This window comes from Nycticebus coucang, chromosome 19, assembly GCF_027406575.1.
Source record: "Nycticebus coucang isolate mNycCou1 chromosome 19, mNycCou1.pri, whole genome shotgun sequence".
NCBI lineage: Eukaryota > Metazoa > Chordata > Mammalia > Primates > Lorisidae > Nycticebus > Nycticebus coucang.
In genome coordinates this window covers 42,243,790-42,257,060 of record NC_069798.1, presented here as the reverse complement: position 1 = coordinate 42,257,060, position 13,271 = coordinate 42,243,790, and the positions used below count along the sequence as shown (strand labels likewise).

General features: G+C 46.2%; 1 protein-coding gene across 1 annotated transcript in view; it reads right to left on the bottom strand.

Moving 5' to 3' along the window:
* Positions 1-2,349: 2,349 nt before the first annotated feature.
* ARK2C (arkadia (RNF111) C-terminal like ring finger ubiquitin ligase 2C) overlaps positions 2,350-13,271 on the bottom strand; it is a 124,379-nt gene continuing 113,457 nt past the window's right edge. The window contains exons 7-8 of the mRNA XM_053571904.1: positions 9,060-9,166; positions 2,350-8,620 (exon numbers count right to left, since the gene is read on the bottom strand). Of these exons, the coding sequence (XP_053427879.1) occupies positions 8,503-8,620; positions 9,060-9,166 (225 nt within the window). The 3' untranslated portion in view covers positions 2,350-8,502. The remainder of the gene's footprint in view (positions 8,621-9,059; positions 9,167-13,271) is intronic.

The window sequence follows — 13,271 nt, the reverse complement described above, 5'->3', positions numbered from 1 at the left end:
GTGGGGTATGAATGGGTGAGGTCAGACAGGACAATGGGCTCCCCAGTTCTCTTCCTTTGTACAGCCTGGCATAGGCTATAGGTACCTATAGGCACCTGGAAATAACCCAAGCAAGGGAAAAATAAGGGGGTTCTAGGGAACAGGCAGGTGTATCAACCTCAGGCAAATAGAGTAAACAGCACCTGTAGGAAAGGAGGTTTTGGACAGAGGTTTGGAGAGGAAAGAGCATTTTAGTCCTAAATTCAGAAGGGACAATTTGGGTAGGGGCACCTGAATGGTTGTGAGGGAAGAAGGTGCTTATGAACTGGAGGGAAGATGGTCTGTACTTCCAGCCCTAGAGGCCTCAGTGTGGCTTTTCTTCTAGAGTATCCAACTGAATGCAAAAAAGATTGTTACCAAAACACTTATTCCATAGGTCTTGGGTCTGAGACATCAGCCGTCAGCCCCCTATTGACATGTGGCCAACTATGGTGGGAGGTAGCCAAAAGTAAATGAGTAGACATTGAGGGGTCTGAGAAACACTCTAGAAAAAGGACAGGGAAGACAGAACAAGAAGCTCAGGAAGAAAGACTTCAGAGACAGGATTTAAAGAAAACAAAGCATGACCATCATCACAATAGCTAATACTTCCACAGGGCTTACCGTATTCCCGACATGTGTTAAGTGCTTAACACATATTAGTTCATTAAAGGCCTGTGAGACAGATACTATTATTATCCCCCTTATTATGCATCAGGAAACTAAAGCACAGAGAGTTAAGTAGTTCGCTCAAAGTCATACAGCAAACAGGAAGCCCAAGAGCAGGGCTTTCGTCAAATGAAATGTTAATGGAAACTCCATATATATAAAAAAAGAAAGAGCGACTGCTCTGACAGGTGGGGAGTGATGCAAGGGAGATTCCAGGACAGAAGGCTGCTCAGTGTGGGGTGAGTGTGAGTGAAGACATGTTATTTGCAAGGTTTAATGCTACTGAATAGGGCATGCAAGTGAGACCAAAAGGAGTGAGGACAGCAAAATGCCTGGCAAGAGGCGGCTCTGGCTTCCCACTTTCTGGGGGTGGGAGGGGCTTCCACAGCTGGAGAGAGCAGGGGAGAAGCCAGAGTTAGAAGCCAAGGTATGAGATTGCCAGGGAAGGTTGTGTGGGCAGAGGGTTGTCGAGTGAAAACACCGGCTGGGGGATACCCAAGAGGTGTGCGGGGCAAGGCGAGGACACATTCTGCCCCAGGCTTGGGCCTGGATGTTTTCTGAGCCAACTCTTTCCTCCTAAATGCTACAGTGGGAAGGAAGGGGAAGGCAGAGACTAAGATGACCAAGTATGTTTCTTGTGTTGAGTGGGCACAAAATCCAAGGGAAGAGAACTGCTACTCTGAGTCCCTCTCCCCTCACCCCAAAAGCAGCCCAGGTGTCCCCTCCATTGTAAGTGTAAACAGATTAAATGGACTAACATACCAGAGAGAGTAAGGGCCTATAAACAGATCTGTGGGATTTTAGAGCTGGAAGGAGCCTAGACTACTCTCTATACTGGCAAAACCAGGGAAGGAAAGGGTCTTGCTATGTGCACATGGCTGGCTAGTAGTAGGGCAAGGACTTACAAGCCCTGGTTTATGAATCAAAAAAGACAGCAGTCCCCAACCTTTTTGGCACCAGGTTCCATGGAAGATAATTTTTCCATAGACCAGGGGATGTGGGGTGGACGGTTTTGCTATGAGTCTGCAAGCAATTGATTTATTATGGTTCCGTCAAATCTCTCTGCTAAGGGTAATCTGTACTTGCAGCTGCTCCCCAGCATTAGCATCACCACCCCAGATCTACCTCAGATCATCAGGCATTAGATTCTTATAAGTGCACAACCTAGATCCCTCCCATGCGGTTTATGGTAAGATTCAGCTCCTATGAGAATTTAATGCCGCTGCCAATCTGACAGGAGGTGCGGAGTGGCTGTAAATACAGATGAAGCTTCAGTTGCTCACCCACCCATCACCACTCACTTCCTGCTGTGCAGCCTGGCTCTGATTAGGCCACAGACCAGCACCGGTCCATGCCCCAGGGGATGGGGACCACAGAAAAGAAACAGATAGAAATGGATGGAAACCTACAGACAGTATTTTAGTTCATATCACTTGAACAAAAACCAGGAATTAAATCATTCATTATCCTCATGCAAACTATGGGTTTTAGTTAATAATAATGTATCAATATTGGCTAATCAATTATAACAAATAGAATTTGTTAGGGAAGGAGGGGGGAAGAAGGAAGATGAGACAAATTGGGGGGAACTAGATAACTGATAACATCTCGTATCTTGGATAAAGCTATGCATAGAAATAAACACCCTGAACAAGTAAGGTATAGTTAGCAATGCAGTTCATTTTTATTAGTTATAAATAAAGTACAAAAAATCCACCAAAAGTGAATCTAAGCATTTACACAATTCCTAATGTCTCCGCCTTTTCATTGATGCACTATTGCTTTAATATTCATAATAAATATTCTTCTAGCTTTCTGCTATAAAATAGTCTATGTAGCAAAATGTTGCACAGCACAACAGAACAGAACAGCAGGAGGATTACAAAAAAGGACAATCAACACCGAGGATAATCCTTTCACTTACCAGGGGCAACAAAATTACCCCCTCAAGGGCCTGGTTCAGGGGCCCCAGAGCTGGGAAATGAGCCGCATCCAAGGCCAGGGGTGAGGCTGGGAGAAGGAGTGGGGGCAGGGGTGAGGGGTCTCAAGGCAGGAGCACAGGCCAGCCAGGGCAAAGGGTCCATTCCCACTCTGACCCTGCAGAGCAGCATAAGGCATGCCCATCCAGGAGCCTTGACGAGGGGGCAGTGTTTGCCAGGCCTGGCAGTGTGGTGGCCATGCTCCCACCAGGGTGGCAGGGGACTCCGCAGGCTATATTCAAGGAATGCAAGGCTCCTGGGTAGAGGCAGAGGAGCAGTCAGGCAGGCAGCCGGCAGGAATTCGAGAGGGGGCACCCTGGCCCGGCAGGAGCAGAGTTAGGGCTCAGGGACCACACAAGGCCAGTGGCTCACACAAGCCTAGTGGGGCAGGGTGGCGAATCTGCATCTCTACTTCCTCCCCTACATCAGCACCATCCCCATGGGGCCTCATCCCCACCAGGCAAAGGCAGTGATGTCCAAGGGCAAGAGGGAGGATGAGCAGGGAAGGAAGGCAAGAAGGAGGGGTGGGAAGAAGGCAGACATGCCAGGCCCCAGATCACCCACAGGCTCCTTTTGGGGGCAAGACCTTTTCTCCTCTTTTGACTCAAAGGCGCTGGGCTCACCACTATGCCAGCCTTTGATACCACAGCCCCAAGTCCTCCCCCACCTATAGGAGCAGCAAGATAGGAGACCCACGCCCTCCATAGCAGCCTCTCCTGCACACAGCCTCCAGGGAGCAAAGGAGGTGCTGAAGAAAAGAGACCACAACTCCAAAATCTATGTCCCGATCTGTTGTCAATGAGTGGCATCTCAACAACAAGGTTTCTGGAGACCATAAGACCAGGGTGCCAATCCCAAACACCATAGTTTGGGTCTTCTATTCGCCTACCCCACCCCCACATCTAACAAGACATGGATTTTGGCTCATGTTCCAAATAACTGCCCGAACATTATGAAAGGGCACATCCCACATCCAGGGATGTGTCCACCTAACTTACCTCCCTGCCACCTATAGGATGCTGCCAATAAAAGGACAGAAAGTCTTTTGGATGTCTCCTTGCACAAGTCAGCTGGATAAATTCTCTGTCCACTGTCTCTGTTCTTCTCTTTTTCTTTCCTATTCTCCTTCCATCCCTTCTCCTTCCCTCTCTCCTGAGAGGGTGAGATAGCACAGCACAGTGATTCCCTACTGGATCCGTGTCATATTCTGCCCAAACCAAAGGTAGACCCCAAAGATCCCTCAGCTCCCTTCTCTCTTTCCAGCCCAGAAAACTGAGACTCAGGCCAGGGGTCTTACTTGCTCAAGGTCATGGACAAGTCTGCAATAGAGCTGGTCTGAACATCTAAGCTTCCTGGGTCCTCAGTCCAGGCTTATTTTAATAAGCCGGGTTTTTTGGCTTTCAGGTGCTCCTGCTGGTAATGTCTGAACGGATTCAGTTCTGGAACATCCAGAGCTGGAGCCTGGGTGGAGATAGTGACTCCAGTGCCTCAGAGAACAGCGGCCGGGTGGGCTGAGGTTGTGGGAAGGGTGAGGGAAGAAGGAAAAGCAGGTTAAGGAAGGGGTGGGTTGGGGGGACGCCAAGGGCAGCAAGTGAAAGGATTACCCCAGTCTGCTGACGAGTGCAAATTATATTTATATATGTGCTAAATACAGTCACTATATTGGAGTTTTTCACTAGATCACAGCATACAGAATCAAAGGTTTGCATTTCGTATGGAATGTATCCAAAGAGGCCAGCACCACAGTAGGACAGCTTGCAATCACACACCCTGATAGTTTGGACGAAATAAAGTTTGCGGAATTTTATTTAAATTTTTTTTTGTATTCATAGTTGTTTGTCATCGTACCAATGCATGCAAAGCATTCCACTCCCAGAAACAACGCCAAAATGAGGTAATAGGAGTAATAAAAAAAATTAGTATCCTTTCTAAATAAATAAATTATAATTAAAAATGCAAAACAACTATAAAAATAATTAAATAAGAACCCACAATATCTACAAGTTAGTCATAAATTATGATTGTTAAATATAAGGCATTTAAACTCACAAAACCCTGTAAACTAGCAACGTGCCATGTTTTTTGTTTTTTGTGTTTTTTTCATTTTTGTTTTTCTATCAGCTGAAATCGCTCTAGCATTTGCTCTACGCGCGCAGGAGATGAGACACGAGGGGACCTGACAGACGTTGCTACAGCCCCACGCGGGGAGTGTTTGTCCCGCCGGAAAGCGGGGGGCGGGGGGCTTAGGGGATTTTTTTCAGGAAAAAAAAAGTCTGGTGCTTTTTCTTCACCATTGAAAAAACTGTGCTTGTTCATTAGGCATACAGAGTTAAGAATACTTGCACGGAGGCTGGGAACACTTGCAGAAGAGGAGCTTGAGTCCTGCCACTGGTGGTAGCCAAGGGCAAAAGGGGGGCTGGAGGGGGTTCTGGCCAGGTGGGGCAGCTGAGGCCCCTGCCTGCCCTTAGCCTGTGCCAGCCGGGTTTGTGGCATTGGGTTGATTGATTGGCATCCTTGGTGGTTCCGCAACGCAGGGCTGCTGCTGCGGTTAGGACACCCAACGTGAACCCTGGGGCTGCTGTTGCCCCAGAAGGCACTCATGCGTCTCAGTCAAGAAAGGGTCTGAGTCCCTTGAGTTGAGCAGGAGGAGGGCTTCAGGTGGTGTCCCCTCCTGGAGGTGGTGGATGTGAGATGCTGAGGCCTGATCCTGCCATCCTGCCTCTTCTCCCCTCTTCCCAGGCTCCCTCCTGGAGTTGGGGGTGGAGGGAGGCCTCAAGAGGGCAGAAGCACAGACTGGCTCCTCTCTTCCCACCCAACGGCTGCCTGGCTGAAGTGGGAGCTGGGAGGGTTCTGAGTGCCTGTCAACTCCTGTCCCTACCTGCAGGGGACAAGGGACTGGAAAGGGAAGGGGCACTGCAGAATCTACCCCCACATTAAGCAGCCTTCCTCTTCCCTCTGGGTGAGCCGCACCCTGTACCTAATGTAAGCCTGGGGCAGAGAATTGGGAGGGAGGAGGGGACCAGGTCCCATCCTCTCATGCAGCACGTGCACCCTCAGCCCCCAAAACAGATGTGCACACCTATAGAAAGTCCTTTTCCACAGCTTGGTGGGCACATGGCTCTAAAGACTCTAAAGAAGATGTGCTGATGCCAGGGAAGATCACCAAGTGTGAGTGTTGGACAGAGATGAGGCAGGCATCCAACCTACCTCTTGGGTCATCACAGAGGAAACTGAGGCCCAGAGAGACAAAGGGGATTCCTAGCATTGCACACTTAGTCAGGGAAGAGCCAAGACTGGAACCCAGGACATCAGTTCTAGGTCCATCCTGGCCTCCCCACTCTGTCCCTTCCACCTGCCACCTTTCAGGCCAGCTGCAGAAGAAAGAACCAAAGACTAAGACTAACAGAGGTGTGACCTTTCTAGATCACCCAGGCTACCTCCAGGCCAAAGCCATCTTCTGATAAATTCCTGGTTTGGGCCCAGCCATGAGGGAGCATGGGCAGAATTCCAACTTCTCGTGGCTCTTCATAACCAGTTTTCCCCTAAATCCTGCCTTGGATACTTTCTCCACTGGTGGTATCTCCCTGGAGCCACTGTTAACATACTGTAACCAGTGAACTGAACGATGTGGTGCTTGTTGCTGCTAACCCTGAATATTAGATTGGGTGTCTGTCTCTTCAACTAGATTAAGTTCCTAAAGGCAGAACATTGTGTTCCTTGCTGTTATCTTCCCTAGCACCTGCACCAGTAGGCACTCCATGAAAGTTTTATAGAACACCTTGATATTAGTGCCAGGAGAGGCTTTAGCCTGAGTAGGCAAGTTTCTTGAGTGACCTCCTAGCAGGAGCCACTTCAGGATGGAGCAGCCATTCCCCCACGAGCCAGCTGTCTTAGAAGGCTCCACCTCAAGCCCATTTCTGCTTCCCTGTTAGATGGACCCATTGATCCTGGTTTTACCGTTTGTAGCAGCAATACAAGCTCAAATTTCCTTCATTTGTATGGGATTCTCAAAATATGCAATAAGTATCCTGTCACTCTTGGTCTTATAGATATGAAAGCATTGAGACAGGGCTAAGGGGTGAGGCGAATAGGGAGGCTTTGAGAGCAGTGCAAATGGGGGAAGAGGAGGGCTATGAGGGGCACAGGAAGACTGCAGGAGGCCAGCTGACCTGGTGTTCTTCACATATGGATAAAAGAAGGTTGGGTTGGGGTTGAAATTTGGTGGATTTTCCTATCTCCACTATCTCCATTCTTCTGTCCTACCATATCTCTGCTCTCTTTGGGGTTCAGAAAATTGTGGAGTGGTGCAGAAAGACACTCTGTACGGAGCATCACTTGGAACTTCCAGGTCTGTGTCTCAGAGCACCTTCACCTCTAAACCCCAAGAGCTTCCCAGGAGGGAGCATAGAACATGCTGGACAGAAAGTCTAATCCTCACAATGTCTAGGTGAGGTAAAGGGACTGGAAAGGGGACTACACTGTTATCTCTCCCCACTCGAAGGAGAGGAAACTGAGGCACAGAGAAAGGAAGGGACTTGCCCAAGGAGTCAGAGAAGGAGCTAGAGGCTGGGAACACAGCCTCCCCAACCCAGCTAATGTGGCTGCAGAGCCAGGATCAACTCTGAGGGGCTGTATCAGACTGGACACATCCCAGAGAAGCTCAAGTTGCTCCCCAAGAACCACAGTGCTTGATCTCAGCCTTGAGTGCTAACTGAGAGCACTTTGGCTAAGGCCAAGTGTCTGTGACCCATGCTATCTTATCTACATCATCTGGTTGATTTTTTGCATAGGGAGGCAAGGTCACAGCCTAAAGGAGGGATGTGTGATGAGCATTGGCCTTGGGCTCCCAGGAACACAGGGGCAGTTGGAGCTAAAGGCCAAGCCCTCACTGGACCAGTGTGGAACCAGGGCCTGGGGATAGCTGGGGCCAAACAGGTGAGCCCTGAGACCAGGGAGCCCTCCCCTAGATGAACTTCCCCTTCCCTGAGGGAGCTCTGCCTTCCTCAGAGGCCCTGGTGAGACCCTGTCGGCTCCTGTTCTAATCCTCCCTTCCCCAGATGCCCTTTCCGCACTCCGTGCAATGTAAACATGAGAAAAACAAAAGCCAAGGAAAAAACAAAAACAATACGATAACCCCGCCTTCTGCCTCCCAAACTGGGCGAAAAAAGTTTAAAAGATAAACTTTTTTCACCCTAAACAGGATTTGGCTTTTTTTTTTTTTTTCCACCTTTGATTCCTCTTTCTTTTTCTCTCACAAAGACGGGAAGATTGGGGCTGCCGTTGGTTGGTTGGGTCAGGCACCAAAATAAGAAACTCAATGAGAAATATTTGGTGCGGATTCAGTAATAGCGACATGTCCACCACAAGATGACTAGAGCACCACACACGACGTTTTTTTCTTAAGCTAACATGCTCCGGCTGCCGTCCACAGAAATAGCTAGAGACCCCTACATGGTTCCTACGTGGTCAAGAGGTATATATACAATCCTTCAAAGGACAGGATTGAGGGGCCGGTCTACCAGCTAGTGTCTTCAAGATCCCACCTCGGTTCTCAGCAGCCTGGGCCCCCCCCTTCCCGCCCCTGCTGTGGGCACGGCCAGCTCCCTCCCTTCTGCACAGATGGACGGATGGGGACAGTCACCATTCAGGATGGGTGGGCCTCCCCACCCTCTCCTTTCCCTCAGACACTGATACCACCAACTCCTTCTTCCACAAAATGTGCTTGCAGGCTTTTCCTCTACGTCAAATGGCTCAGAAGGCAAAGTTTGGCTGCAAGGGCTATGGCCGAGGGGGGACCTGGTGAAGGAAATGGGACGTCCACTGGCTAATTCTCCCCTCAGCTGTCAGCTCCCAGTTGTGTCTCAATGTCCACTCGGCAGATGGGGCATTTCTTGCTCATGGCGAGCCACTGGTCCACACATAATTGGTGAAAGAGATGCATACAGGGCAGGCGTCTAGAAGAGAAAGGGGAGAGTCAGGGACCAGCAGGGGAGCTGGGCAAGAGCTGAGGGATATCGAGGGGAACAGGAGACACACCCAGGACTGTAGGGGACTTGCCCTGCTACGGAGCGGGGCTGTGGCTAAGATTGGAAGCTGTGACAAGAGGTCGAGCTTCAAGGTCCTCCCCCTCCATGAAGCTCTTGCACATCAGCCTGAAACAAAGCCACAGCTTTGTCTTCAACCCATCCAGGCCAAACATAGCGCTGTTCTCTTACACTTTGCATCTATACATCCATAACCAGGGCATCACACATCTAGAACATTCCATACTCCATCTTCCCAGTGCACCAAAGAGGCACACTGTAGGACATCTGGCACTCACATGCACAAGCAAGCACCCACACACACAGCGCAGGGAGAGAAGGGAGGGCACTCAAAGAGGTGGTCTCCTACCTCACATCTTCTCCATCTTCAAGCATAGACAGACAAATTGTGCATTTCTCATCTGTGTCTGACTCTTCCCCCTCGTCCTTCTTGCCCTTGCTGTCCTGGGGTCTTCGCTGGGAGAAGCAGAGAGAGGAGCACTATTACCAGGGGCCAGCTCACCTGGTGGCCATTGGCTTTCATCCCCAGCCTCCTCCCTCTCTGCAGTTTCCTCTTTACAAGGAGTAAATCCCTTTTTAAGGGACCTCCTTCCCACTCCCTCCCCATTGCAGGAGAGAGAGTTAAGGAAGAGGCCGAATGGTATTTATTTTTGCTATCCCAAGTGCTTTCTAGAGACACAGACTTTGGAAAGGAACTGGGTTTCTAATGAATCAATCCCTGGTAAGGCCATGACATGCACACAGCTTCCTTTTCCTGGTTCACTCCTTACATCCTTTACAGCCTAGATCCTTGCCTTCAGGCATCTCCCTCCATGTTCAGGTCCAGCAGGCTTCATTCATTAATTCATTCAGTCACTCAACTAATATCCATTCATTTATTCACTTATTATTAGATGAAGGCAAAATTCCTCAACCTGGTGTTAACTCCTGTAAATGTTACCACATTGTTGTGAACTATTTTATATTGTTGGACTTCTCTTCCTGTCCAGAAAATATATTTCAGAAAGGAACTACTGATATCTTTTATTTTTATTTTTATTTTTTAAGACACAGTCTCATTATGTCACCTTCAGCAGAGTACCGTGGTGTCACAGCCCACAGCAACCTCAAACTCTTGGGGTAAAGCAATTCTCTTGCCTCAGCCTCCCAAGTAGCTGGGACTACAGGTGACCACCACAACACCTGGCTATTTTTTTGTTGCAGTTGTCATTGTTGTTTAGCTGGCCTGGGCCGGGTTCAAACCCACCACCCTTGGTGCATGTGGCCAGTGCCATAATCACTGTGCTACAGGTGCTGAGCCTGATACATTAAACTAATCATGCAGCACTCTGTTTAAACTGGTTGACTTTCATTGTCCTATTGTTAATTCTATGCTAATCATTTGAACTAGTTAACCACTATGTAGAAAATTGCAAATTCCTACATGGTGAGGACCAGGACTTATGCTTCTTTGAGTACCACCCCATACTTGGCCAAGTACAAGGCCAATGAGTACTGAATACAGTAGAACCTCTGTAAGCTGACCACACAAGGGACTATAACAACTGGTCATTATACAGAGGTGGTCAACATAAATGAGGCCTACTATAGGCCTAACACATACATGTGATACATGTCCAGTCTATGAAAATTAGGTCAAATTAAGAAGGTTGCCAATGTAGGGAGGTGGTCAACTATGGAGGTTCTACTGTAAAAATTCTGGAGAAGAAGGAATCTAATTAGCAAGGAACATCATCCTAGCTTTCAAGTTCCCATCTCCATGCTGTGAAATGAAACAATCTGACAATAACCATGGAAAAAAATTATTCATTCTGTCCCTCTCCAAAAATAAGCAGACTTTAAGGTCATTTTGCAAAGAGAAAAATATAAAGAGTCACAAGATGAAGACCACCCAGAGAACGACCTGGGGGCCAGGCATAGATGCCAGGTCTCCCTACTCTGGGTTGCTGGTCCTAGACACTGGAGTTCCTTGGGCTTAGAACGACTGTAACTTCACTGGAACTACAGGAAAATCAATACCTTCTGCTCTCAGCCTCACTGCACTTTATATATCCCAGTGCAAACCATGCTAGGCTTCTGCAATAAATTTCCCCTTATCTAGATTTCAGGAAATCAGAATTATACCCACAGTCTCATATAATTGTCATGGGTTTGAAGTATGAATAGAGTCCCGATGATCTGGCTGCTGAAGAGTACAGCTGTGTTTTCTGGAGGAGTGGCCTCCAAGTTTGCCTTGCCAGAAAAGGGATGGTCAATACAAGATGACGTTAAGACTCAACCAAGGGGATTGGTGGGATTACACCAGCGGTGCATCTTACAAGGGTATATGTGAAACTTGGTAAACAGTCTGTAAAGCTAGTGAATGATGCCCCATGATTGTATCAATGTACACAGCTATGATTTAATAAAAAAATAAAAATAAAAATAAATTAGAAAAGACTCAACCACTTTCTTATTTTCTATTGTTTCTCCCCATCATTATATACTTCATTTCCTTTTTATAGTTAATAATTTCAGCTTAATATTACCTTGTTTTACTATGTCTAATCAATATTTCTTTAAAATATTCTCCCTTTTCAATTCTTACCCTATTTTCAGTTTGGTATTTTTTTTATTATTATTAAATCATAGCTGTGTAAATTAATGCAATCGTGGGGTACAATATGCTGGTTTTATTATACAATTTGAAATATTTTCATCTAACTGGTTAACATAGCCTTCACGGTATTTTCTTAGTTATTGTGTTAAGACATTTATATTCTATATTTAGTAAATTTCACAGGTACCCTTGTAAGATGCACTGTAGGTGTGGTCTTCTGGTTTTTGTTTTCTCTTTAGTATCTACATAGCTTTTTATTATTATTATTATTAAATCATAGCTGTGTACATTAATGCAATCATGGGGCACCATACACTGGTTTTATAGACCGTTTGACATATTTTGATCACACTGGTTAACATAGCCTTCCTGGCATTTTCTTAGTTATTGTGTTAACACATTTATATTCTACATTTACTAAGTTTCACATCTACCCTTGTAAGATGTACCTACCCTTGTAAGATGCACCTCATAGCTTTTATTTCAACATTAACTTTTCCAGCATTTATGTTTACATTTATTTTATTTTGCTCTTACCTTCTCATTTCATTCACATTCCCTTTTAACTTGAATATTGTTGATTTAAATTTTATGTGTTACTTTCATACTTTTCCTAGTTCTTATTCTTTTCATATTTTTCTATTTCAACTCTATATTTTCTGTATTTTTATTCTTATATCATTATTTTAAATTGTTTTTTTGTTTACATTATTTTACTCTCAGTTTAAATGTTTTAAGTTTTTTCACATTTAGATCTTAACTTTCCTCCTTTCTCATTTTTAAATTTTCTTATTCTTTTTAGTTATAATCTTTATTGACTTAATTCTTCCTTTATTCTCCTAAATTTTTACCTGAGATGTTTATCTCAGTGATTCAGTCCATTTTCCATTTCCAGTCTTAGCATTAGCTCTTTTTAGAGTTTCCTTGTGTTTTGGTGAAATGATGCCAGGTGAGGTGCTTGACCTTGGAAAGAATGAACACCCCTCAGTCTCGGACACAGATGATACTCCTGGCTCCTAACACGCCACTCATTCTCTTTCCTGTTCTTCTCCAATAGCTTAATTCTCTCTCCCCAGAGAATGACCATTTTCCCCAGGCAGATGGCATCCTTAATTGCTAGAATACTACCAGTTCCTCTGAGTACACTATCCAGTGTCCAGCACATAGAGGGTACTCAACAAATGTTGCTGAATCCATTTATGAATAAAATCCCATATATCATGAAGAAGGAGTCGCATATACCAAGCCCCTGGTCTTTGACATTGACACCACTGGCATATGGACAAGCCTAGGGAACAGCATGCCTTACATCAAGTTAACAAAAGCTCACAACTCCTGAACACTCAGTAGGTACCAGGCACTACACTAAGCTGTTCAAATAAATTATCCCTTTGACTCTCCATAGTACCTGATATACTAGATACAATTAATAATATGATCATTCTCATTTCACATTAAAAATGGCAGGAGAGGAGAAAGTCCAGAAAAGCCAAGCAAGTTGTCCCAAGTCACACAGCTATAAGAAGCACAAATGATTCAAAATTGGCTCTAACTCCAACACAAGTGCTCTCAGCCACTGCACCCTCAGCTGCAGGTAGCCCCTGTCTTGAGCATGGTGAGTAGGGTCCTGCTCTAAGATTCTTAACATTTGTAAATCTTTAAATTTCTCCTGGAAGGGGGTGATGATTTTTCAAAATTAATTTTATTTTCTTTTTGAGACAGAGTCTCACTGTTGCCCACGGTATAGTGCCATGGCATCACAGCTCAGAGCAACCTCAAACTCTAGGGCTTAAGCAATTCTCTTGCCTTAGATTCCCAAGTAGCTGGGACTACAGGCACCTGCCACAGCGCCTGGCTATTTTTTTGTTGCAGGTGTTATGTTATTTAGCTGGCCCAAACCGGGTTCAAATCTGCCAGCCTGGGTGTATGTGGCCAGCACACTACCCACTGAGCTATGGATGT